Source organism: Giraffa tippelskirchi, chromosome 12, assembly GCF_054371585.1.
Source record: "Giraffa tippelskirchi isolate mGirTip1 chromosome 12, T2T-mGirTip1v1.2.pri, whole genome shotgun sequence".
NCBI classification, from domain to species: Eukaryota; Metazoa; Chordata; class Mammalia; order Artiodactyla; family Giraffidae; genus Giraffa; species Giraffa tippelskirchi.
In genome coordinates, this window is record NC_137286.1 from 46,710,829 (window position 1) to 46,737,807 (window position 26,979).

Sequence of the window (26,979 nt, forward strand, 5' to 3'; positions counted from 1 at the left end):
TAGTGGATCCTGGGAGAGAGTTTTGGTAAACTGTTGGCAAGGAGGAGTCATGAATGAAGGAGTTAAGGAGAGACTGTCTAAGCTTCTGGAAGATGGACAGAAATGATGTTTATCTTTTGCACCATGCTCTTCAGTGGTGAAGCACTGCATCTGTGCAACCAGCACATTCACCAATTATAGATGTATTGCCTGAAATGTCTAAATAGTATTTCATCAGGACAGGGTTCCCAGATATAGAGCAGATGCTCTATTGCCTACCATCAGTCATTTACTAGCGAAAGCATGTGCTTTGGGAAAAGCCCTGTGCCAGACAGCAGAACACCTGGTTTCGAGTCCTGGCTTTGATATCTGTCAACCAACCAGATTACGTTGGCTAGATCATTCAATAAGAGCTTTGTATCCATACACCAACGAAGTTACTTCCTACTCCTTATCTGGTATTGCTGTTCACTTTGGACTCTCCCCAAATATATTACATGCAAATTGTGGCTGCTAAATAAATTTGTTGTGTGGGTGAATGGAAGGATGGATGGCTAGGTGGATGAGTTACAAATTCTGGAGCTCAGTTTGCACATCTATAAACCAAGGGACATCAATTCAAGCTTTCTGAGAGTCCTTCCATGTCCAATCATCTATGATCATCTATGACTATGCTTTTTATTAAAATCACAATCAGAATGCTTCCAAAGTTGTTTACAGCTAGCACACCTGGGCCAATTAAGCTTCTGTAGATTATCCCAGTGAATCTCCTTGAGGTTAGAGACTGGACCATCTATTATCATGGCTCCAAAGCCTTTCTTCTATGATCAGAGACAGAGTCTTAGAAGATTGGTACTAAGTGTTCACTGAAGGAAAAAGGAATCACTTCCAACTATACTCTGATTTTCTAGAGACACCTGAGGATGTGTAGCATGTGGCTGCGGCTTCCCTGGTGGCTCAGACGGTAAAGAATCTGTCTGCAATGTGGGAGACCTGGATTCAATCCACGGGTTGGGAAGATTCCCCTGTAGGAGGGCATAGCAACTCACTCTAGTATTCTTGCCTGGAGAATCTACATGGATTCTTGGGCAGGCCACAGTCCATGGGGTTGCGAAGAGTTGGACACAACTGAGTGACTAACACTTTCACTTCAGCATGTGGTTCTCAAGGTAGACAACGTGCCATAGTGTTTGCCAGCAACTCAAAGATGTGCTTGATGATAGGACATGTCCCTGTGGCCTGTTTCTGGTGAGCCACCCCTATGTGGCTTCGCAGTTTCAGGTTTGAGCTTGTCTCTTACCTGATAGCTCAGTTGGTAAAGAATCCGCCTGCAATGTGGGAGACCTGGGATTGATCCCTGGGTTGGGAAGATCCCCTGGAGAAGGGAAAGGCTACCCACTCCAGTATCCTGGCCTGGAGAATTCCATGGGCTGTATAGTCTGTGGGGTCACAAAGAGTCAGACACAACTGAGTGACTTTCACTTTCACTTTCTACATCCATCAGTCCATCAACTCAGAATCCGGATCATCAGCACAGAATCCCAGTTACCGTGTGAAAGGGAAGCTGACAGTTTGGAAAGCATGCAAAGGCAGGTGGCCAGGAGGGTGAAGGGTCTGGAAATGCCTGAAAACGAGGAGCAATGAAAAGAACTAAGGGTGTTCATCCAGAAGAGAAGATGACATGGCACCTGCTGCCAATAGTGCTGTCCAAGCTCACTGGGACTAGAGTTTGTACTTTTTTCTCTGCATGGGCCTCCTGAGAACAAATCTGTGACTGGTGAATGGGAGTAACAGAGAGGCTGATTTCAGCTCATTCTAAGAACTTCAGGAGGTTTTTTTTTTTTCAGCCAAGTTATAAGAATATAGAATTGGCTGCCCAGGGAAGCAGAGAGTAGGTTGACAATTGCCAAGGATGGAGGAACACAGATTGCCGTACCCTGGGTGGTTACACCAAGTGGCTTCTTAGACTTCTTTCAGTGTGGAGATTCCAGGATCCCAAAGAATTTCAAAGTGGAGTAAAGAGAAAGCTCTTTGCTTTGTCGATTTAGAAATCGTCTGCTGGTCTTAGCTGTGGTTCATCTCATACCTGGCTGATCTCCTCTAAACACATTTCTCTACTCAGTGGTTTGGGTTTCCCAGCTGAAATGATTGTAAACCTCTTTTCTCTCTCTCTCTCTCTCTTTTTTAAAGAATCTTTTTCTTTTCCAAATGAAGAACTTAGGAAGTCTCAGGAAGACTGGACCTACGTGGAGAAATTCCATAAGAAATAATTAACCAAACAAACAATAAATCTCCAAGCTAAGATTATATAGCAGTGAAGTGCACACCTCCTAAATTCAGGTTGTCCGGCTGTCCAGAGCACAGAACTTTTGTCTGTCTTCAATATCTGATGGATTTGCCTGACCCAAGATTGGACTTCTTAAATTCGGTTCTGGGCATGGGTAGGTGGGAAACTCTCTGAAGCTCACACCTCCTAAAGATGGATAGAGAGGGAGAAACTTGGTTTCCATGGCAACTAGGGGTCCCAATCATAAGCAACCATTTTTTCTACCTGGAGCCAAGTCTTTGAAAAGTGACTCAGCCTGAGGTTTGCACATGAGGGACCCCCTATCTGGTGGTTGGTGATGTCAGTGGAGAGATTTTCATGGAATTATTCAGAGTATGGCCCACAAAATAGAAATTAACCTATCAGCTGCAGGGCCTAAAATAAAAACTGATTCGCAACCACTTTGTGACAACACCATTGCCAACCAGAAGTAGCCTTTGGCTCCCCGACCCAGGGCTCAGTTGGAATTTTTTTCACAGTAGCATAAACTCTCAGAGCCAGCATGGCTCTTTGGGATTGTCCAACCCCCTCATTTTACAGATGAGGTTTCGTTTGAAGCTAAGTTCCAAGCCGGATTTGCATCCAACAGGAAAGCATTAACATTTTCCAGAAGCCGCCCTTGTCTCTCTGCTGAAGGCTACTTTAGCACAAAAGTCCACGTCTTGTTTCAATTAGCTTGCATGCTCTGGGCACAATTACTGGAAAATGGGGAGCCGGGTGAAGGAAGTGATGTCACTGGAGACCCCGGTAAAAGCCTGTTGATGTGTTGACAGTCACCGAGGCCCTCACTAATGTGATTAGTGATGAAGAGAGGAGTGAGGCTGCTATTCCTGGAGAAGCTGGTTCTAGGTGGCAGCTACTGGTCCTCAGGGGCCATTATGGGAGAGGCACCTGAGTGTCAGGGCTCAGGCAGAGATGGGAGTGTGTCCACCGTGCTGAGTACCAGATACAAGAGCGCCACCTACTGTCTGAAGAGATCAAGTGGCTCTCTGCATCCACTATGGGCAAAGAAGCTGTAGTTAAATATGCTGGGCATCTTCTCCAGGGCTCTGAACTGCTTGAGGAGGACCCTTTTCTCCAGCTGTTGTGCCAAACACCCTCCCCCTCCGCCAACCTTGGTTCCTCCACCTGCTGCATCTCACAGGGGAGCTAGGTTCCACCACACTGACTAGGGCTCACAGAGGATGGGCTCCAGTTCCGTGGGTCATGGGCTTTCTATGAACTCACAGAAGCCTCTGCCGCATGGGTTTCTCTTCTGAGCGTGTGTGTGTGTGTGTCTCGGGGAAGGGAGGGTGGAATGAGGGAGTTGGTGCTGTTGTGCTGACAATGCAAGTCTGTTCTGCAGCCCAGAGGAAAAAATTAGTGCAAACTAGAAGAAAGACAATTTTGACGTTTCCAAGAATACTTAAATAATTGTTGCTATTCTGGCCCTGAGATTGTTGGTTTGTTTGAGTAATAGCTCTGGCCTGAGTCCTTAACACCACTCTAGCTCCCAGAGGCCAAGCTGGCTCTGTCACGTCTGTAAGGATTTCCCCAGGATGTGCGATGCTCAGAGGAACTCCGTGGTGACACAAAGGAGCCAAACACTGGGCTATAAGGAGAGATGGTGAAGATGGAATGTCATTGTCCAGGGACACTTCTCGGGGCTCACAATTTATAGCATTTCAGACATGTTGAGGCTTTCATGGGGCTTCTTCAGTTCCACTCCAGGCCCCTCCTCCATGGGAAGGTTGGCTCCATGCCTGCATCCCTTCTGGGTCAGAAGACACCTACTGGGCTGCCTCAGGGCCACTGGGATCTTGGAATCCCCCCAGTCATCTCTACTCTGTTCCCCCCCACCCCCACCACAATCCCGGCTGCATCCTCAGGGCTGTCTCCTCCCAGGGGTCCAGCAGGTGCCTCTTCTTTCAGCTTCTGCCCTTAAAATGGGCTGATCATCCATCCATCCCCACCCACTCCCTGGGATGCCCTGAAAGGCTCCATTCAGCATCAGACACAGCATCCTTGTTCATTTCCAATCCCTTCTTCACAGCTTCGAAGTTGCTAACCAGTCTCCCAGGCCAGGAAAATCCTGCTCAGGTAGGACTACTCCTAGATCTTTCCAGACTTCCACCTGGATGGCAGCTTTGGAGCTTAAGAGCCAGACATGTTAATTTATTCTATGGTTCCTGCATGATCCTCTACCTTGGAGTCATGCTGGATTGGGGTCTCCCTTCCCCAGTGTGCAAGAGTCACATGTTAAGGTAAAACTGGGGGGAGGGGATTCAGAACAGTCCCTACTTCCCATGTCATCTCATCCCCATGGCCTTGCTCTCACCCCATGGCTCCTCCCTGTTCACCCCTGGAGTTGCCCTCCTCCAGGTGGGGCTGTGTCCCCTCAGATGGCAGCTCCTTCTAGTGATGCTGCAGGGAGGAAAGGCCGGGACATGTGTGTCTTCAGGTTGCTGTGGAAGGAGGCCGTGGCCTTGAAAGTGTGTCTTGGATCCCAGAGCCTTGAGCTTTGGTCCTGGGCTCCCACCCATGGGCCCTTCTGACATGTGGGCTGTAGAGCAAAGCCTTCAAACCCACAGCTTTGGCACTGTTATTTGAGTTCCCATTTCCTAGTCATGCAACCTTAGTATGCGAGCGTGCTCAGTTCTGTCCAACTCTTGGCAGCCCCATGGACTGTATCTTACCAGGCCTTTGTCCATGGGATTTTCCAGGCAAGAATACTGGAGTGGGTTGCCATTTGCTTCTCCAGTGCCACCTTAGGGAAGGACTTAATTCCCCCAACCTTAGTTTTCTCATCTGTAAAATGGGGTTAGCAGTACAATTCACAGTCCCTTTTCTGAAATCCTGTGGGTCAGATATGCTCCAGGACTCAGAATTTTTCAGCTTCATTTATGTAATATGGTGCATCTATCCTACATGACATAATACCCCATTGGGGTCTGAAACACCTTGTGATCAAACATTAGTGTTTTGACAATTGAATTTTGAACATTCACACTATATGAAATAAAGACCGTAAATGGTTTGGGTCTGTTCAGTTCAAATTTTGTTACCAAACAATTTTTTTTTTTTAATTCTTGTTCAATTTTCAGAACTTTGAAAGGTTGGGGTTGCAGATAAGGGTCAGGCTGACTTGTGTCTCCGTAGATAATGGCACGCAGCAGAAAGAGGCGAAGAAATGTTCATGATCTGATGCCAAACCCAACCCAGCTGTGAGCTTTGGGATAAGACAAGTCTCGTGACAAGGTCAAGGGTGATGGGTGAAGGAGACCCATTCGGGAGCGGCTGTGCTGTTACCCGCGTGTCTGAGCCATTGATTCCAACTCCACAGATCCTGAGCCTCAGCCGTCACAGGGCCCTGAGCCTTTCCCTGGCATCTGACTTAATCCACCTCCAGGACTGGACCTTTCTTGGGTGGATCTGCAGTGAAAACCCCTGCCAAACCGGTGACCAGTAGGACCAAAACGACTACCACATGATCGTCCTCAGGCCCCGGGCTCCCCAACCATTATGGGCTGCTGCCTCCGACAGCTGCAGCTGTTCTCCACCTGCATGGCCTTCTCGCTGGGGGCCAGTGTGGGCACCTGGAAGGGGGCCATAGGTAACTGGTCCATGTTCATCTGGTGCTTCTGCTTCGTCCTGACCCTCCTCATCCTCATAGTCGAGTTATGCGGGCTAGAGGGCCACTTCCCCTTCTCCTGGGACAACTTTCTCATCACCTGCAACTGCTACTCCGCCCTCCTCTGCCTCTCAGCCTCCATCATCTACCCCATCATCTACATTCAGTTCTTGTCCAACAGACACGACTGGGACCGCACCATCCTCTCCACTGCATTCTCCTGCATCGCCTTTGTGGTTTATGCCATGGATGTGACCTGGACTAGGGCCCAGCCCAACATGATCACAGGCTATATGGCCACCGTGCCAGGCCTGCTTAAAGGGCTGGAGACCATCGTGGCCTGTGTCATCTTTGTCTTCCTCAGCAACACCTCCCTGTATCTGCACCAGCCGGCCCTGGAGTGGTGCGTGGCCGTGTACTCCATCTGCTTCGTCTTGTCATCGGTGGCCATCCTGCTGAACCTGGGCAAATGTGACAACAGGCTCTCCATCCCCTTCTCCACTTTCCAGGTCGTGCTGACCCTGCTCTCCGTCCTCCTCTACACCACTGCTCTGCTCCTCTGGCCGCTCTACCAGTTCAACGAGGAGTCGGGCAGGCAGCCCCAGCGGTCCAGTGATGTGAACTGCAGCAGTAGACTCCCCACCTCTGTGTGCATCTGGGATCAACAACTGGCTGTGGTTAGTTTGACAGCCATCAACCTGCTGATTTATGTGACTGACCTGGTGTTCTCTGCCCGCCTGAATTTTAACAGCGGCTGAGGCTTTGCCCAGGGGCTCCCAATTCCTCCCTTGTCTCACCTGAAGTTCATTACCAAGCTCTGATGCCCTCTTTCTGGCTCCCCTCTCTCCCTTCTCACATCCGTCTGCATTCATCTCACTCCCTTTCCCATTTCCTTCCCACCTTCTGCTCTATGTCCTTCCTATTTTCTTTGGTTGCCCACGTCCTGTTTTGCCTTTCTCTTGCTTCTCTCATCTTTTCTACATTTTCTGCTTTCTGCCCCTTTTCTGGTCATCCTTGGTTTTCTCGTCTCCTGTGTCCTGACCACCTCTCCCCATTTTCCTTCTTCTGATCCATCAGGACCTGAGACTCCTTCCTTCTCTGCCCACCACACCCTCCCACCTCCTAAGGTGCTGACTCCACAGCACACAGCCTTCTGTGTAGCTGTTCACACCCTGGGCCTCCGGAGGGGCCTTGTTGCCAAAGCAGGTCTGGTATATGTGTGATGGGTTTGGGGGTAGGGGTGGGTACCTAGGCATTGGGTCCTCTTTCTCTGTGTACAATGTGTCTCCCATTTAAGTTAAAAAAAATTCTCTGGAGATCAGTAATTTCCAGTGGGTGGGAGTCTTGAAGCAGAGACCCTGGGTCCCTGGGCCCAGCTGGTGTCCGGCCCCGTCTGACATTGGCTCCAGAATTTTTCCAAGCTTACTGAAAACCCACTGCCTGCAGAGGCCATCTTAAAGGAAGCAAAGGCTGAATGCCTCCCCATCCCAGCTACTCTCTAGGGAATCGAATTAGGAGCTGGTGAAGAACCCCAGAGTCTTGAAGACATCTGTCTGCAGTGTTGGTGAGGGGCAGTGACGTGGCCCTCTTGCCTCGGTGATTAAAACAGCAGGTCCTGCCTCTGCAGTGGGAAGAGCATGGCCCTGCCAGCCTTAAAGTTGATGTTAGCCTGCCTAGGATTTTTTGTTTTCTTTTTCTGGTCAGGAGGACAAAATTGACTGAATGGACCTGTTCTTAAAGGTGAAATTTCTTTTCCATTTTTCTGGGGAAGGTGGGTTGACTGAGTGGGGATTTCAGCTGCTGTAGTCAAATGAATTGCAGTACTTGAGTGTGTGTGCATCCACACATGTCAATGGCTTTTTGCCACTGCTTTCTGCTTTTCTGAGACTCGGGCATAAAGTGACCTATAAAAATGTAGAAAAAAATATGTATCGTTTCTTTTAATTACCTGGAGTTTCCAATCCCCATCAGCCTTTGCTGTCAACCATAGAGAGAAATCTTGTCCTTTCTTCCACATCCACAATGTTCTTTTTTAAAAACCTCAAAGATAAAATAAACAAAATGAAAAGGAAACCAACAAAATCCACAGGTCCTAATTGCCCAAATTTGACTAGAAATCAGAAAGAGCCTAGGTCTTAAACGGGCCCTGCCAGCCCTTGGATGCCTCTCTTTAAAGATGTGTGCTTTATGCATACTGACTGTGTGTGGTTGTGTGTGTGTGTGTGTGTGTGTGTGTGTGTGTGTGTCAGTGGGCAGGCATACATTAAGACCAGCAGCCCTTTAAATAACTGGCGAAGTCATCTCAAGCCTTCTTCCTCTCTTGTTCTCAGCCACAAAGCCTCAGAGCCCAGCGTCCTAGAGTCACCAGGGCCAGAGGAGCCAGGCAAGCAGAGCTGTGGGGAGGGAAGGGGAAGGACCCCCTCTGCTGCCCCTCACTCCTATACTAGGAGGAAGCACGTGATCTTCACCCAGAGGCGGGTTGGATGGAAGGGAAGGGCTCCCAGGAGGTAGGTGGTCCTCATGGCAGGAAAATCTTTAGAAGCAATAAAATAAAATTTGTATTTTAAGACAAGAAAAATTTATTTGGCCAAATACACCTGCTACTGCTAAGTCGCTTCAGTTGTGTCCGACTCTGTGCGACCCCATAGACGGCAGCCCACCAGGCTCCGTCGTCCCTGGGATTCTCCAGGCAAGAATACTGGAGTGGGTTGCCATTTCCTTCTCCAGTGCATGAAAGGGAAAAGTGAAAGTGAAGTCTAGAGCTGGGTTAAAAAGTTAAACCGATTTCTTTTTTGCAGGACTTCTTAGGACTAAAACAGATCTATAGCAGTAAGTGATTCCCAGACTAATGTGATCAGGGAACTGTTTTTTTCCATGGAACATCACAGACTAGTATTCCATTGGATACTCTTTGGGAACCATCAGTCACATCCCCCTCCCCCCAGAATGGTTCAACAGCTTGACCCGAAAGGCTCTAACAACATCACCTCCCACAGTGGGCCATCTTATTTTGCATCAGCTTTCATTCCTTAGGGGGTGCAAAGTCCACTTGTTCTGCTCTCTGGACTTGCACATAGAATTTCAATCTCTGCTCAGCTGGAGAGTTCTCTGAAAAGTCCTCAAGAGTCCTTGGCTCTCCTCTGCTCACCTGCTCTAGACAGAATGTCTTTGCATTGATTCAGGTACTTGTTCAGGGCAGGAATTGAGTTTTGCTGTGGGATCTGCAGGGTCTGGCACACAGTGAACATACAGTAAATAGTTGTGTAGAAGAGAAATACGTAACGCCTTCCTGGATTGCTCACACAACCACAACAGTGCCTCCATCATCAGATCTTCACCTTCCTGGCTGCTTCGCTGTCAAGCCACAGCATTTCCCAGGGTTTATTATCAACAAAGGAGACAGGCCCCTGATGGCAGGAAGCTGGCTGGGGCTCCGGGTGCTGGCCCTTCAGCCCTGGGGGCCTCTCAGCAAAGAGTCACTTGGAAACAGAGCAGCTGTCCCTGAGGAGGGGGCAGTTGGGGGAGGGGTCTCACTCCCCCCACACACTGGACCCTGGAGGAGCTCCTGTGTGAGCAGGACTGCAGCCCTGGCTGGCAGGACTGTCTTGGGCAGGTGACCTGGGCAATTCCATGGTCTCCAGGGTCCCTGCTACTCTGGCCACATGTCCCTGTCACAGCCCTGAAACCCCTTTATGCTCCTGCTCTCCTCTCTCAGTTCCAGTCCAGGCCCCTCTTCCACGGGGAAGGTTGGCTCCCCGCCTGCATCCCTTCTGGGTCAGAAGACACCTACTGGGCTGCCTCAGGGCCACTGGGACCCTGGAATCCCCCCCAGTCATCTCCACTCTGTTCCCCCACCCCCACCCCAGTCCCGGGTGCATCCTCAGGGCTGTCCCCTTCCAGAGGTCCAGCTGGTGCCTCCTCTTTCAGCTCCTGCCCATAAAAGGAGGTGATCATCTGTCCTTCCCCACTCCCTCCCTGGGATGCCATGAAAGGCTCCACATCAGCCTCAGACACAGCATCCTTGTTCATTTCCAGTCCCTTCTTCCCAGGTTGGAAGCTGCTAACCAGTCTTCCAGGCCAGGAAAATCCTCACTCAGGTAGGACTACTTTCTAGATTTTTCTGGACTCTTACCTGGATGGCAGCTTTGAAGCTAGAAAGTCAAACATGATGTCAATTTATTCTGTGGTTCCTCATGATGCCACCTCAGAGTCATGCTGTGTGGGGGTCTCCTTTCCCCAATGGGGAAGAGTCACATGTTAAGGAAAAATTGAGGGGGGGGGCAAGAATTTAGAACAGTTCCTACTTCCCACGTCATCTTGTCCCCACGGCCTTGCTCTCATCCCATGGCTCCTCTCTGTTCACCCCTGAAGCTGCCCTCCTCCAGGTGGGGCTGTGTCCCTCAGATGGCAGCTCCTTCTAGTGATGCTGCAGGGAGGAGAGGCCAGGACACGTGTGTCTTCAGGTTAGTGTGGAAGGAGGCCGAGGGCCATAAAGGTGGATCCTAGGTCCCAGAGCCCTGAGCTTTGGTCCTGGCCTCCTACCCATGGACCCTGCCGACATGTGGGCTGTAGAGCAAAGTGCTCAAACCCACAGCTTTAGCTGTGTTATCTGGGTTCCCTCTTCCTGGTCGTGCCACCTTAGGGAAGGCATTTGATTCTTTGGGCCTTAGTTTTCTGGTCTATAAAATGGAGTTAGCAGTACAATCCACAGTCTCTTTTCTGAAACTCTTGGGTCAGATATGCTCCAGAATTCAGAATATTTCAGTTTCAGAGAGGTGACATGGTGCATCTGTTCTGTACGACATAATATTCCACTGGGGTTTAGAAGTTCCTTGTAATCAAGTACATTAGTGTTTCTACAACTGCACTTTCGAGCACTCATAATACATAAAATAAATGAAGATCATAAATTATCCTAGATCAGTTGATATCAAACTTTGCTACCAAATGAATTTTAAAAAATTCTTGTTCAGTCTTCAGAGGATTGAAAGTGCTTCATAAAACATCTGCTGAGCTAGAAGGGCCCACATGTGGTCACAGATCCTAATGTCCAGTCTGTCTCCCTCGGCTCTTTTACCCGGTGATCTCCCAGCCCCCAGATCATGCCAGCGCCCTCCCGGGGCTTTGAGGGGGCCTGCTCAGTCTGTGGGTTTGGGGTCAGTGTTCCTCTCACTTTTTGAACCCCTCTCGTTAGACATCTGCCACTTTCCTATCCTGGTTGCAGCGGGAGGATTCCCAGAGGCTTCCCTGTAAAGGAATGGTACCAACATGGGCTTCCCACTGAGTCCCAAATGCTCGATGTGGTGCCCAAGGCTGTGATTGGCCTGTCCCTGCCAGACTCTCTCTCTCCCATAAACATTGCTCAGACCACCTGCCCCCTGTCTTCTGCCCCTTACCACAGTAAGTAGGTGCCCCTCCCTCAGCACAGCCCTGGTTCAGGAGCCCCTCGTTTCCTTAAGGTGCGCCCTCCAGACCCCAGTCCGCTCTCTGAAAAGGGTTTAATCCAAATATTGGAAAATACAAAGCAATGCACATTTGCAAAGTTTCAAACAGTCACCTTCTAGAGGGTCATACAATAGGGTTCCCTAGTGTCTGAGACTCACAGGGGAGAGTCCACTGATCTAGAGAAGGGGGGTCAGTCCAAATGCCCACAGGAGCCAGGAGGGAAAGAAATAAGTAAAGAGGATGGAGAGGACTAGGGCCCCTGGAGAGGACCAGCTGCACCTGTCAGGGGTGGTGGAAAAGATGCCCTGTGCATGACATGAGCTCATGCATATAAAACAGGAAAAAAGATACAGATACTCCCTACAAACACATGTGCATGTATGTACATACATTTCTAAATATTATTTCAGAGCATATGAAATGTGTTGAAGGCTGTACATGAGGTTGAGAACATGGATGGAGAGGTGGACGTTCCTGTGAGCAGGCAGGAAGCCTGGTCATGCCCAAGAGGAGAAACTGGGACATGTAAAATGATCGTAGTCCTCCTTTATGTCAATTATACATGAGAATAAGAGAAATATGGAAAACTACACAAAGATATGAATGGAAAACAATATGGAGGGCGTAGCGGTTGCTCAGCTCCAGCTACCTCCCCCAAGGGAACACAGCCCAGTGACATCGGATCTCCTGAGGCTTTTAAAGGAGCAGGAAATTTGGATTTTCGTGTGAAATGAAAACAATGGGCAGCTACCAAATACTTAGGGAAGAAATAATACCTATCCTACATCTCTTCCAGAAAACACTGTGAGGGAAAACTAAATGCATTAAGAGACCGCCTCCAGTACAAACTGGTTTGCGGTCTGTGATCTGGAGGGAACCAGTCTTGCATGAGCTTATGTCCAGAGTGGGGCAGGGCCTTCTGGATCCTCTCTGAGGGCGAGGGAGGGGAACAGGGAGCTGGCATGACTGAGTGTACCATGTGCCAGGCCCTCTGATGAGCCCATCATGTACTTTTTATTCATCAGTTGACACGGAGTAAATATTCAGCCCATTGAACAGATGGGGAAACTGTGGTTCTGTTAAGTGACTTGCCAGTTTCTTCTATGACACACAGCCTCCTTGTCACTCTGAGTGTCCATCTCCCCTCCTCCTTCTCTGTCCTTCTGACACCTCCTCTTCCTTCCTCTGTCCTGGCCATGACCTTCCTGGCTCACTGTCTTCCAGTCCACACGCCTGGCTGCTGGGCGGCAGGGCTCAGCCACATCCAGGCTGTGCTCTGATGGGGACACTATGTCCAGGCTCACAGATTAGAGTGGAGGAGGGTTTGCTGGGAGACTCAGGCAAACCTGCTGATTTCCAGGTTGGGGAACTGAGGCCCAGAGAGGGCACAGGCCTTACCCAGGGTCACACAGCAGGAACCTCATCCTCTCCTTCTCCAAGTCCTCCCTCTGTGGCATGAGAAGGATCCAAACTTGTCATTTAGCCTTAAGCAGCATGTGTGTGTGTTAGTAGCTCAGTTGTGTCCTACTCTTTGCAACCCCATGGACGGTAGCCTGTCAGGCTCCTCTGTCCATGGAATTCTCTGGGCAAGAATACTTGAGTGGGTTGCCATTTCCTTCTCCAGTAGCATCAGTTCAGTTCAGTCTCTCAGTCGTGTCCGACTCTGCAACCCCATGAATCGCAGCACGCCAGGCCTCCCTGTCCATCACCAACTCCCAGAGTTTACCCAAACCCATGTCCATCGAGTCAGTGATGCCATCCAACCATCTCATCCTCTGTCATCCCCTTCTTCTCCTGCCCCCAATCCTTCCCAGCATTAGGGTCTTTTCCAAAGAGTCAACTCTTCGCATGAGGTGGCCAAAGTATTGGAGTTTCAGCTTCAACATCAGTCCTTCCAATGAACACCCAGGACTGATCTCCTTTAAGATGGACTGGTTGGATCTCCTTTCAGTCCAAGGGACTCTCAAGAGTCTTCTCCAGCACCACAGTTCAAAAGCATCAATTCTTCGGTGCTCAGCTTTCTTCACCGTCCAACTCTCACATCCATACATGACCACTGGAAAAACCATAGCCTTGACTAGACAGACCTTTGTTGGCAAAGTAATGTCTCTGCTTTTAAATATGATATCTAGGTTGGTCATAACCTTCCTTCCAAGGAGTAAACATCTTTTAATTTCATGGCTGCAATCACCATCTGTAGTGATTTTGGAGCCCCCCCAAATAGTCTGACGCTGTTTCTGCTGTTTACCCATCTATTTCCCATGAAGTGATGGGACCAGATGCCATGATCTTAGTTTTCTGAACGTTGAGCTTTAAGCCAACTTTTTCAGTCTCCTCTTTCACCTTCATCAAGAGGCTCTTTAGTTCTTCACTTTCTGCCATAAGGGTGGTGTCATCTGCATATCTGAGGTTATTGATATTTCTCCCGGCAATCTTGATTCCAGCTTGTGCTTCTTCCAGCCCAGCGTTTCTCATGATGTACTCTGCATATTAGTTAAATAAGCAGTGTGACAATATACAGCCTTAACGTACTCCTTTTCCTATTTGGAACCAGTCTGTTGTTCCATGTCAAGCTCTAACTGTTGCTTCCTGACCTGCATACAGGTTTCTTAAGAGACAGGTCAGATGGTCTGGTATTCCCTTCTCTTTCAGAATTTTCCACAGTTTATTGTGATCCACACAGTCAAAGGCTTTGGCATAGTTGATAAAGCAGAAATAGATGTTTTTCTGGAACCCTCTTGCTTTTTCGATGATCCAGCGGATGTTGGCAATTTGATCTCTGGTTCCTCTGCCTTTTCTAAAACCAGCTTGAACATCTGGAAGTTCACGGTTCACGTATTGCTGACCCCGGGCTTGGAGAATTTTGAGCATTACTTTACTAGCGTGTGAGATGAGTGCAATTGTGCGGTACTTTGAGCATTCTTTGGCATTGCCTTTCTTTGGGATTGGAATGAAAACTGACCTTTTCCAGTCCTGTGGCCACTTCTGAGTTTTCCAGATTTGCTGGCATATCGAGTGTAGCACTTTCACAGCATTGCCTTTGAGGATTTGAAATAGCTCAACTGGAATTCCATCCCCTCCACTAGCTTTGTTTGTAGTGATGCTTTCTAAGGCCCACTTGACTTCACATTCCAGGATGTCTGGCTCTAGGTGAGTGATCACACCATCGTGATTATCTGGGTCGTGAAGATCTTTTTTGTACAGTTCTTCTGTGTATTCTTGCCACCTCTTCTTAATATCTTCTGCTTCTGTTAGGTGCCTACCATTTCTGTCCTTTATCGAGCCCATCTTTGCATGAAATGTTCCCTTGGTATCTCTAATTTTCTTGAAGAGATCTCTAGTCTTTCCCATTCTGTTGTTTTCCTCTATTTCTTTGCAATGATCGCTGAGGAAGGCTTTCTTATCTCTCCTTGCTATTCTTTGGAACTCTGCATTCAGATGGGAATATCTTTCCTTTTCTCCTTTGCTTTTCGCTTCTCTTCTTTTCTCAGCTATTTGTAAGGCCTCCTCAGACAGCCATTTTGCTTTTTTGCATTTCTTTTCCATGGGGATGGTCTTGATCCCTGTCTCCTGTACAATGTCACGAATCTCTGTCCATAGTTCATCAGGCACTCTGTCTATCAGATCTAGTCCCTTAAATCTATTTGTCACTTCCACTGTATAATCATAAGGGATTTGATTTAGGTCATACCTGAATGGTCTAGTGGTTTTCTCTACTTTCTTCAATTTCAGTCTGAATTTGGAAATAAGGAGTTCATGATCTAAGCCACAGTCAGCTCCCGGTCTTGTTTTTCCTGACTGTATAGAGCTTCTCGATCTTTGGCTGCAAAGAATATAATCAATCCGATTTCGGTGTTGACCATCTGGTGATGTCCATGTGTAGAGTCTTCCCTTGTGTTGTTGGAAGAGGGTGTTTTCTATGACCAGTGCGTTCTCTTGGCAAAACTCTATTAGCCTTTGCCCTGCTTCATTCTGTACTCCAAGGCCAAATTTGCCTCTTACGCCAGGTGTTTCCTGACTTCCTATTTTTGCATTCCAGTCTTCTATGATGAAAAGGACATCTTTTTTGGGCATTAGTTCTAAAAGGTCTTGTAGGTCTTCATAGAACCGTTCGAGTTCAGCTTCTTCAGTGTTACTGGTCGGGGCATAGACTTGGGTTACTGTGATATTGAATGGTTTGCCTTGGAAATGAACAGAGATCATTCTGTCGTTTTTGAGATTGCATCCAAGTACTGCATTTTGGACTCTTTTGTTGACCATGATAGCTACTCCATTTCTTCTAAGGGATTCCTGTCCACAGTAGTAGATATAATGGTCATCTGAGTTAAATTCACCCATTCCAGTCCATCTTAGTTCGCTGATTCCTAGAATGTCGATGTTCACTCTTGCCATCTCCTGTTTGACCACTTCCAATTTGCCTTGATTCATGGACCTAGCATTCCAGGTTCCTATGCGATATTGCTCTTTACAGCATCGGACTTTGCTTCTATCACCAGTCACATCCACAGCTGGGTATAGTTTTTGCTTTGACTCCATCCCATCATTCTTTCTGGAGTTATTTCTCCACTGATCTCCAGTAGCATATTGGGCACCTACCGACCTGGGGAGTTCATCCTTCAGTGTCCAATCTTTTCGCCTTTTCATACTGTTCATGGGGTTCTCAAGGCAAGGATACTGAAGTCACATACACAGGGTAAATTCAGAGAGGTTGTGGGAACAAAGTGGAAGATAGATAGCGTGACACCCCCAGGCCCCTTATAGCCAGTGCCCCTCCCCCACCCCTGGCAGTGCCCACTGTGAGGCCCGCAGGCTCCAGGGCTCCACTGGCAATTGGGGCTTAAGGAGCTTTGTGAGTCCAGGGAGGTTCTTTGGGTTTGCTCTGTGTTTTTCTTTCCACCTCAGCTTGTCTCAGGGTTTATTATCAACAAAGGAGACAGGGCCCCTAATGGCAGGAAGCTGGCTGGGGCTCAGGGTGCTGGCCTTCAGCCCTGGGGCCTCTCAGCAAATAGTCCCTTGGAAACAGGGCAGCTGTCCCTGAGGAGGGGGCAGTTGGGGGAGGGGTCTCACTCCCCCCACACACTGGACCCTGGAGGAGCTCCTGTGTGAGCAGGACTGCAGCCCTGGCTGGCAGGACTGTCTTGGGCAGGTGACCTGGGCAATTCCATGGTCTCCAGGGTCCCTGCTACTCTGGCCACATGTCCCTGTCACAGCCCTGAAACCCCTTTATGCTCCTGCTCTTCTCTCTCAGTTCCAGTCCAGGCCCCTCTTCCACGGGGAAGGTTGGCTCCCCGCCTGCATCCCTTCTGGGTCAGAAGACACCTACTGGGCTGCCTCAGGGCCACTGGGACCCTGGAATCCCCCCCAGTCATCTCCACTCTGCATCCCCCCACCCCAGTCCCAGATGCGTCCTCAAGACTCTCCCCTCCCAGGGGTCCAGCAGGAGCCTCCTCTTTCAGCTCCTGCCCTTGAAAGGGAGCCGATCATCTGTTCATCCCCATTCCCTCCTTGGGATGCCCTGAAAGTCTCCACATCAGCCTCAGACACAGCATCCTTGTTCATTTCCAATCCCTTCTTCCCAGCTTGGAAGCTGCTAACCAGTCTCCCAGGCCAGGAAAATCCTGCTCAGGTAAGACTACTCCTAGATCTTGCCAGACTCGCATCTGGATGGCAGCTTTGGAGCTTAAGAGCCAAACATTATGTTAATTTATTCTATGATTCTTCCTTGATGCTCCACCTTGGAGTCATGCTGGGTTGGGGGGTCTCCCTTCCCCAGTGGGGAAGAGTCACATGTGAAGGAAAAATTGGGCAAAGGATTCAAAATGTTCCTACTTCCCATGTCATCTCTTCTCCACAGCCTTGCTCTCACCCCATGGCTCCTCCCTGTTCACTCCTAAAGCCTTCCTCCTCTGGGTGGTTCTGTGTCCCCTCAGATGGCAGCTCCTTCTAGTGATGCTGCAGGGAGGAGAGGCCAGGGCAGGTGTGTCTCCAGGTTGCTGTGGAAGGAGGCCTGAAGGCGGGTCCTGGGTTCCAGAGCTCCCACCCGCAGGCCTTGCTGACATGTGGGATGTAGAGCAAAGGGTTCACACTTACGGCTTTGATATGTTTATCTGGAGTTTCCACTTCATGGTCATGCCACCGTAGGGAAGGACTTAATACCTCCAGCCTTTATTTTCTCATCTGTAAAATAGGGTTAGCACTACAATTGCAATCCCCTTTTCGAAATCCTTAGTGTCAGATCTGCTCTTGAATTCAGACTTTTTCAGCTCCAGATAGATGACATGGTGCATCTACTCTATAGGACAGAACATTTCACCATGGTCTGAAATCACCTTGTATTGAAAGACATTAGTGCTTCTGCAACTGATCTTTTGAACATTCACAATAAGTGGGGAAAAAAAGAGATCATAAATTGTCTCATGTCTCTTCATGTCAAATTTTGTTACCAAATAATTTTTTAAAAAATTGTTTTCAATTTTGAGAGCTTCGAAGTGTTGGGATTGCAGATAATGACCATCCTACCCTGTGTCTCCATAGATAATGGCATACAGCTATTTAGAGAGACCCAAAATGTTCGTGGTTTGAGGCTAGACCACACCCAGCTGTGAGGTTTGGGATAAGACAAGTCTCCTGACAAGGCCAAGGGTGATGGTTGGGGAGAACCATTCTAGAGCAGCTGTACTGTTACCCGATTGTCTGAGCCATTGGTTCCAACTCCATGGATCCTGAGCCTCAGCGGTCACAGGGTCCTGAGCCTTTTGCAGGTGTGTGACTCAATCCACCTCAGAAACTGGATTTTTCTCTGGTGAGTCCTCAGGGAAGACCACTGCTGTACTGGTGACTGTGACTTGCCTGACCGTCACAACACCATGTCCACCCAGTCGACATCCCCAGAGGGGGGAAACATGATCATCATGTGCTGCTGCCTCCGCTTGCCGCAGCTCTTCTCTACCTGCGTGGCCTTCTCGCTTGTGGCCGACATGGGCATTCTGAGAGGGGCCATAGGTAACTGGTCCATGTCCTTCTGGTGCGTCTGTTTCGCCATGACCTTCATCATTACCATAGTTGGGTGTTGCAGGAGTCCGTCCCGCTTACCTTTCTTCTGGCACAACATCTCCGTCACCTACGCTTGCTACGCTGCCCTCATCTGCCTCTCGGCCTCCATCATCTACTCCATCACCTACGTCCAGTTCATGCCTTATGGTCCTTACCGGGACCGGGCCATTGCCGCCACTGCTTTCTCCTGCATCGCCTATGTGCTGTATGTCATAGAAGTGGCCGTGATGAGGGCCTGCTTTGAGCTCAAGAAGATCTTCTTCTATGTGCACACCATGCAAGTCCTGCTGAAGGTGCTGGAGACCTTCGTGGCTGGTGTCATCTTCGCCTTCCTCAGCAGCACCTCCCTGTACCTGCACCAGCCGGCCCTGGAGTGGTGTGTGGCCGTGTACTCCATCTGCTTCATCCTGGCAGCTGTGGTCCTCCTGCTGGGCCTGGCTGAATGGAAACACATGCTGAGCAGGCCCTTCTCCACTTTTGAGTTGGTGCTCACCCGGCTCTCCATCCTCCTCTACGTCAGTGCTTTGGTCCTCTGGCCGCTCTACCAGTTCAACGAGGAGCTCGGTGGGCAGCCCCAGAGGTCCAGTGATGGGGACTGCAGGGACGAGCTCACTTATGACATGTGCACCTGGGACCAGCGACTGGCTGTGGCCATCCTGACAGCCATAAACCTGCTGATTTACATGGCTGACCTGGTGTACCGGACTCGCCAGGTCTCTGCAGCGACTGAGGATCAGCCCACGGATTCCTGATCCCCTGCTCATAGGAGGTACTCTCACCGAGCTCTGACATCCTCTGATGTCGTCTTCCTGGCTCCCTCTCTCCCTCCTAACATCCTTCCCCATGCATCTCACTCTCTTTTCTGTTCCCTTCCCTCCTGCTGCTCTGTCTCCTTCCTGGTTTCTTTGGTGGTTCAAATCCTGTTTCGTCTCTTTCTCTTGCTGCTATCATCTTTCCTTCATTTTCTGCTTTTTGGCCCTTTTCTGATCATCCTTGGTTTTCTCATCTCCTGTGTCCTGACCACCTCTCCCCCATTTTCCTTCTTCTGATCCATCAGGACCTGAGACTCCTTCCTTCTCTGCCCCCTCCCACCTCCTAAGGTGCTGACTCCACAGCACACAGCCCTCTGTGCAGCTGTTCACACCTTGGGCCTCCGGAGGGGCCTCATTGCCAAAGCGTGTCTGTCCCCCTGGCAGTGCCTTATTGGTGTGGTTCGGGGAGTTTAGGGGGTGTGGGCAGGTAGGAAGGGATTGGGCTTTCTTTCTCCCAGTGGAGAAACTCTACTGTGCACCTCCTCTTTAAGTTAAAAAAAAAAACTTGGAAGGTCAATAATTTCTAGTAGGCGAGTTTCTTGCATGAGATACTCTGGGTTCCTGGGCCCCACTTGGTGCTCAGTCTTCCAAGAGATTGGCTCCAGAATTTTTGCAGGCTCACTAAACATCCATTGCTTAGAGGGCATCTTAGAGGAAGCCAGGGGTAAATGCCTTCCATCCCAACTACTCTCTGGGGAATCAAAAAAAAAAAAAAGCTGGTGAAGAACCCCAGGATCTTCAAGACACCTGTCTGCAGTGTTTGTGAAGGGCAGCGATGTGGTCCCCCTGACTCAGTGATTAAACCAGCAAATCCTGCCTCTGCAGGGAGAAAAGCATGGACACTGCCAACCTAAATGCTGTAGTTTGTCTGGGTGTTTGTTTGTTTTTTTTTCCCTTCTGTTCTGGGGCCAAAAATTGCTGAGTGACTGTTCTTCAAGAGAAAGTTTTAAATTTTTTAGGGCAGGTGGTTTGTAGCGGGTGGAAGTTGCTGCTTCCATTGTCCAAGGAACTGTATTGTTTGAATGGGGACACATAGATGTGTTTTTCTGTGTCAGTTGCTTGTTGACGTTGCTTCCTGCTTCTCTGGGACTCAGGCATAATTTGAACTATATAAATGTGCACAATTTAAAAAAATTTTCTGGAGCTTCTTGTTCCTATCAGCACTGCTATCAATCATAGAGAATGGCTTTTTCTATTCTCCCTCATTCATAATAACCTTTTCAACCTCAATAGAAACATGTAAGAAAAGAAAAAAGAAAACAAAACAAAATCCACATACTCAAATTTGCCTAGAGCTCAGAGGAGTCCCAGTCGATTTCCAACCTCACCCAAACATAGGTCTCTGGGAGCCCCTCCCACTGACTCCCCACCCAGGCCTGGCCTAGAGCCTGGGGGTGTGGCCCAGCCTGTGACACTAGATATTGGGCCCCACCCCAGTGCCCAGTATCCTGTTCTCTAGCTCTTAAAGTGGCCGTGACAGCATCTGGATGCCTTGCTATAAAGGTGTGTGCTTGTGTGCATGCTCAGTGCACATGTGTGTACACGTGTGTGTGCCCTTGTGCTCCCTTGCATTGAGATCAGCAGGACTTTACAGTAACTGGTGGCTGTGAAGGTCCCACAAGTCTCCTGTCCTCAATTACAAAGCCTCAGAGCCCAGTATCCTAGTGTCACCAGGACCAGAGGGGCCAGGCAAGCAGAGCTGTGGGGGAGGGGAGGGGAAGGACCCCCTCTGCTGCCACTCACTACTGTCCTGGGATGAAGCGTGAGATCTTCACCCATTGGTAGTTGGGTGGAGGCGGAGGGCTCCCAGAAGGTCATCCTATGGCAGGCAAATCTTAAGAAGGAATGAAATAAAATTCATATTTTAAGGCAAGAGAAGAAAAATTTGCAAATAAAATGTTTCTCTGCCCATTTGGGCCTCTTCCTTCCTTGCTAGTGTGCATTGTGCATTAATCTGACCTCCTGCTGCTGCTACTGCTGCATCATGTCAGCCGTGTCCGACTCTGTGCGACCCCATAGACGGCAGCCCAACAGGCTCCCCTGTCCCTGGGATTCTCCGGGCAAGAACACTGGAGTGGGTTGTCATTTCCTTCTCCAGTGCATGAAAGTGAAAAGTGAAAGTGAAGTTGCTCAGTCATGTCCAGCTCTTTGCGACCCCATGGATTGTAGCCTACCAGGCTCCTCCATCCATGGGATTTTCTAGGCAAGGGTACTGGAATGAGTTGCCATTGCCTTCTCCAATCTGACCTCCTAAAGAGCAGAAATATCTGCTCCACCATAGAGATCAATTTTTCTAGCCCAAGCCATAGAACTTCTTAGAAAATAACACTGCTTACTTACTTATGACCTTATTGAGGTCACTAGATGTATTACTGTGTTCTGCCCATTTTACAGGATTCTTGTTTCTTGAGTCAATGATGAAAAAAATAAGAAAACTAGGCTACTTGAACCCGCCTGCAATGCAGGAGACCCTGGTTCAATTCCTATAGTGGGAAGATCCCCTGAAGAAGGGCTAGGCTACCCAATCCAGTGCTCTTGTGCTTCCCTGGTGGCTCAGTCAGTAAAGAATCTGCCTGCAGTGCGGGAGACCTGGGTTCGATCTCTGGGTTGGGAAGATCCCCTGGAGGAGGGCATGGCAACCCACTCCAGTGTTCTTGCCTGGAGAATCCCCATGGACAGAGGAGCCTGGTGGGCTGCAGTCCAAGAGGTCTCAAAGAGTTGGACACAACTGAGTGACTAAGCATACACAAGCACAGGCTACTTGAAATGAACTATAATATATTTCATGATTGTAATAGTGTGATTATAGATATGAGAAGAAGCAACAAGTGGAAACCGTCTCCGGGAACTGAGAGACTTGTAAGACTTGTAAGACAGGTGGTCCAGCTGTCTTTTAGCTACTGTTGCCAGGACAGGGTGAGTAATAGCATGTGAGTGGCCTATCAGTGAAATCCCCAACTGACCTGGGAATGAGCATTCCTAGCACCCTGGGACAAATTGTTGAAAAATGTCTCCTAAACCTTGGCTGAAATTAAGACAGAAACAGGAGGAATTGTGTAATAAAGAATGTTGCCGACCACCCAGTTCTACAAGAATCAAGCCAGGACTTCCTTGGTGGTCCAGTGCCTAAGACTCTGCACTCCCAACACAGGGGCCCCGGGTTTGATCCCTGGTTGGGCAACTAGATCCCACATACTGCAACTAGGACCCAGCCTAGCCACATACATAAACAAAAATATATGCTTTTGAAAAAGAGAAACAAGTCATTAGCCACTGCAGTCGCTGATCTACAATCCACCCTGGAAGGAATTAAGGGTGAAAATCAGGATAAAGTACTTTGTGCTCTGGAACAAGTGTGAGAATGAGACCTCAGATAGTTAGATATTTTCAGAAGAATTTTTTTAATGATCCCAGTTTCTTGCATCTTCCCATATTCAGAAAAGCACTGAAACCATTACCCAAGATATCTGGTCCTCATGAAGAGCAGTAACCTATACCAAGCTGTGTGTCCCCAAATCACATACATCATGCCCTCCTTCTTACTTCTCCAGGACAGGTCTCAGAGCTTCCTGAGAGATTGTCTCCCCAGTTATACTCCTCAGGTTGGCTCCAATAAAACTTCTATTTCTTTCTGAAGTTGATTATTGACTAATTTTTCATTGATAAACACATTGACACACCCAAGTTTTTGTGCAGGAGTATCATATTCTTATATTTCCTGAATCAAATGGAACACAGCCCTGGGACCTCACTTCCCAGGAGGATGGAAATGCCTCTGTGCTTTAGTAAAAGAATTGCCCAGGGTGGGCTCACTTGAGGGGCTCACTGTCCAAGACTGGTGGTTATCAGGGTGGCTGCTCCATCCCTCCTGTTGGGGGGTTAAGGGTCATTTGTCACAATTCCAAGCCTGGTCCAGTCCCTTCACTGTGGAGCTCAAAAGAAAGTGTAAAGGTCCTCTGCTTAGTCCAACCCTCTCGTCATAGAGGAGGAGCAGCTGGACCCCAGGGAGGGGCAGGATGTGTCCAGAGTCACCGTGTGTGTGGCGGAGTCAGAGTCAGGACCCAGGTGTCCTGTCCCCAGATGGCTGTCCATAAATCCCTCCAGTGCTTTGTCTGGAAGATGAGTGAGCTTCCTTAAGCAACAGAGTTCTCAGAAACCATCCATCTGGGCAGCTCACAGAGTGGGGCTCCCTCTGGGCATCCTCCCCTCCCTACATTGACCCTGACAAACCTTAGGACAAATGACACCCTCTCAACACTATAGCCAAGGGAAGGCACTCCCCTTGTCCCAGCTGCAGCCTGCTTGCCCCTCGGGCTCCCAGCCGCCCACTGCTACCAGCAGCACGCCATCCCTCAGGCCACCAGGTGACTGCAGTGGTCCACGTCCATGCTGAGGCGGGGCCAGCTGCCCATTAGCCCAGACCACTGCCCCCAGTAATGCTCTCGTTGCTAGTCTGGGACCAGTCCTTATGTTAATCCCTAAGAAGAAAGAGCCTGTGTTTCTTTCTGGTGCTTCAGGTGGAAGGAGGGATTCCAGAATATTCTGTCCCTGGACCCTGCAGAAGCTAGCAGAAACCCAGATCCCTCCATCATCTCAACCTCTGCCCCCCACCACAGGAACCTGGCACCCTTGCTTTCTCCTCTTCCCACTCCACAAACTTGTTTTAAGCTTTGTTCTTGGTGTCAAGAAGTTGCTCCTTATAGGCATGTAAGGGAACAGGGTTCTGCATCATCAAGCAAATAGGGGGACAGAGTCCCCAGTCCATTTGTAGGAAGCTGTTATTTTTTTGTTGAAACAGGCCTAATATGTTATGTGTATATTATTATGGCCTACTGTAAAATAGAATGCAAAGCTCTACATTCAGCTTCAAGTAAACTATGAGGCTTCAAACATAAACACTACAATATAGATGCACCAAGTATAGCATTTCCTTCTTTCATTCATGAATATATTCCCAGCACTGAACTGGGCTGACACAAGCAGGTATTTGTTGAATGAATATGACTTTATACTAAAGGCTTATGAATATTACCTTACAGCCTCAGGATCCAGGTTGAACCTCCTGGCCAGGATACATTCTGTTTTTTCTATCTTTAGTGGAAATGTTACAGAATCACTGGGTTTTGTGTTATCTCATTTAATCTCCTAACAACATCATGGTTGCGTATAATGGACATCTCCGTGAAGGAGAATCACTGAGAATGTGAACTCCCCCCTATATTAGAGGATGTCCCCGCCATGTGAGTTCTGGGGAGAGACAGGGCCTGAACCTCAATAAGAAACATAAAAGGGCAGGTAAATAATTAACCTGACACACCTGGGCCTGGACACACACCTGAGGAGCATGTGACAAACAGACACAGGTCAGATCATTTCCTTCTGTGGGGCCTGCAATAGCATCCAGTGTGTGCTTCCAATGGCCATGGTGCCCGGACCAGCTGCCCTTGGCTGTGCCCTGGCTGCCTAGCTCCTGCCTTCCTGGTCTGAGCCTATTTCTGAGCCTGGTCCCACCCTAATAATTCTCTAAGCTACCCAGCAGCTCTTTAGTACAGTTGTTCTCTGCTTAAGTTGCCAGAGATGTTCTCTGCAGGTCTAATTAAGAGCCCATCATGTCTAAAAGCAGGTGCTAATTATCTCTATTTTCTGGATGATGAAACTGAGGCTTAGAGTGGCATTGACTGAGCACAGGACTGCTGTGTTCCAGGCTGAGCTCTGGTCTCAGTTCAGGGTTGGGGGACGTGTAGACATCTCAGACATCTCAGTGGAAAGGCTCTGAGATGACCAAGAGGAATTGGGAGAAGTTCTCAGTGGCTGGAGGGAGGGAGGCAAAGAGGCAAGAGAGGTGGAAAGAGGTGTGAGCTTGCAGGGCTTTAGAGGTGATATTTTGGAATGTGTGTTTCATCCTGAGGGAGCAAAGAGAAGCCTGAAAAGTTTTCTTAGTTAAGTTCACTCCAAAGCAGACATTGAGGTAAAGAATGGAAACAGAGTCATTAGCAAGAAGCTTATGACAGGAGAGCAAGTGAAGGGATGGATGGATCCGGACCAGGTGGTGACTCTAGAAATAAAGAAGAGAGGATGGATTCACAAGTATTTTGTGAAGAGCATCTGTGAAGGTGCTGCCATTGACTGAATGAGAAAGATGAGGAAGGATCAGCATGTTTTGGGGCCGGGAGTTTCAAGAGGTGGGATTGGACATGTTGAGTGTGAGGTACCATACATGATTCAGAGAGAGCACTCAGGAGGTAGCTGGATAAGACTCTAGCACTCAGCAGAGATTAGCTCTGGAGGCAGGAATTGGGGAGTTGTCATCATTCAGCCTATTTACTTCATTCAGCATCTTCTTAAATGTCACATCCATGGAGCAGTCTTATCCACTCCCCACATTCCAATAACTCCCTCTTCACCTGTTTTCCCATTGTCATTATATTTGTTACCAGATAACATGCTATTATATATTGGTTTGCATAGTAGGATTCGTGAGGGAAGAAACTGTTTGTTCCATTCTCTGCTCTGTCCAGTGCCTAGAACACTTAAAGCCATCTGACTAGATAAGGACTAGAAGGCGCACAGAGAAGAGGTGGTCTAGGCTGAAGTCCTGAGGACCTGAGACCCTCAGACAATGGGAGAGGAGGAGGAGGATGGAGCAAAGGAGGGATGGGAGGCTGAGCAGCAGGAGGACCATCACTCCAGAGAACAGTTCCTGACTCAGGTGAATTGCGGGGAGAGGTCCATTTCTTAATAAACTTCCTCCCTCTAGAAGCGCACGAGCCGGGCCTCAGGTGTAGGTGAGAGATAAGCATGTGTATCGGGAGGGTCCTCAAGGAAACGTGGAGGCAGGAGCCCAGGCTGCCTCCCTGAGCTCCGGCTGGTTCCCCCTTTCTTAGCCTCCCTTCCCAGAGCACTCAGTGCGTGGTGCCCAGAGGGAGGGGCAGGGCACTGGGAGCACCTGGGACAGAGTCTTAGATGTTAGGGGAGCAGGAGGAAGAGGTGAGATTTCAGCTGTCCCTGGGGCATCAAGTGTCAGTAATCGTGGTCCCTCCCCTCATCAAGACCAGTTGACTGTTTGCTCCCAAATATTTCATAAATCTGCCCCTGCCCTCCACCCCTGAAGTGTCTTTGCTTAAGGCCCGTCATCACATACCTGGACTGTGGCATCAACCTCCAAACTGGCCACCCAGCTTCTTGGCCAGCCTCCATTCCATTTTCCTCCTACAACCAGAGTGTCAGTTCCAGAGCGGGCCTCTAATGGATCAGCCCCTCCTTAGAGAATGTCAGTGAGGCCTTATCACTTACAGCTAAGATTCTACTTGTATCTCTGGTGTCCAGGTCCATCTACATTGAGCCCTGTCTGCTGCTCCTGCAACACCTCCCTTCCTCCCCACCTCATCTGTTGTGCTCGCGTGAGACCCAGGAGCTACCCACATCAGATTACTTCACAGAAGTGTTACTCTGGAAGCAATCGGAGATGGAGTTGGTGGAGTCAAGGAAGACCTCCTGGAGGAGGTGATTAAAAGTCAAGTCTTAAAGGACATATAAAAAGGTTAACAAAGCAAAGAAGTGAGGAAGAGTTTTGGGTTATATGATTTGCTCAAGGATCTCATGAAGTTTCAATGGCAGAGTGGATGTGACTGCTGCTCGTGTCTAGGAGGAGGGAGAAGAGAGACTTGAACATGGCCAACTGGAGGCTGGTTTATATGCCCACTTGGATCAGGAATGAGGTTTGAGGTGGCAGAAAGTAAGGAGTTGGAGCTGAG

At 48.9% G+C, this 26,979-nt stretch overlaps 2 protein-coding genes across 2 annotated transcripts; both read left to right on the forward strand.

Moving 5' to 3' along the window:
* The first annotated feature begins 5,753 nt into the window (after nt 1–5,753).
* Nucleotides 5,754–7,828, forward strand: LOC145528541 (myeloid-associated differentiation marker-like). The gene has a single exon (XM_081547210.1). The coding sequence runs from the start codon at nt 5,807–5,809 to the stop codon at nt 6,671–6,673; it is 867 nt and encodes a 288-aa protein (XP_081403336.1). The 5' UTR covers nt 5,754–5,806; the 3' UTR covers nt 6,674–7,828.
* A 10,398-nt stretch (nt 7,829–18,226) lies between these two features.
* On the forward strand, nt 18,227–19,165 carry LOC145528413 (myeloid-associated differentiation marker-like). Its single transcript, XM_081546721.1, has one exon. It carries the CDS (start codon nt 18,227–18,229, stop codon nt 19,163–19,165), a length of 939 nt encoding a protein of 312 aa, XP_081402847.1.
* Nucleotides 19,166–26,979: the final 7,814 nt, after the last annotated feature.

Coding starts and splice junctions, on each gene's coding strand:
- LOC145528541 (XM_081547210.1), top strand. CDS start 5,807: ATGGGCTGCTGCCTCCGACAGCTGCAGCTGTTCTCCACCTGCATGGCC.
- LOC145528413 (XM_081546721.1), top strand. CDS start 18,227: ATGTCCACCCAGTCGACATCCCCAGAGGGGGGAAACATGATCATCATG.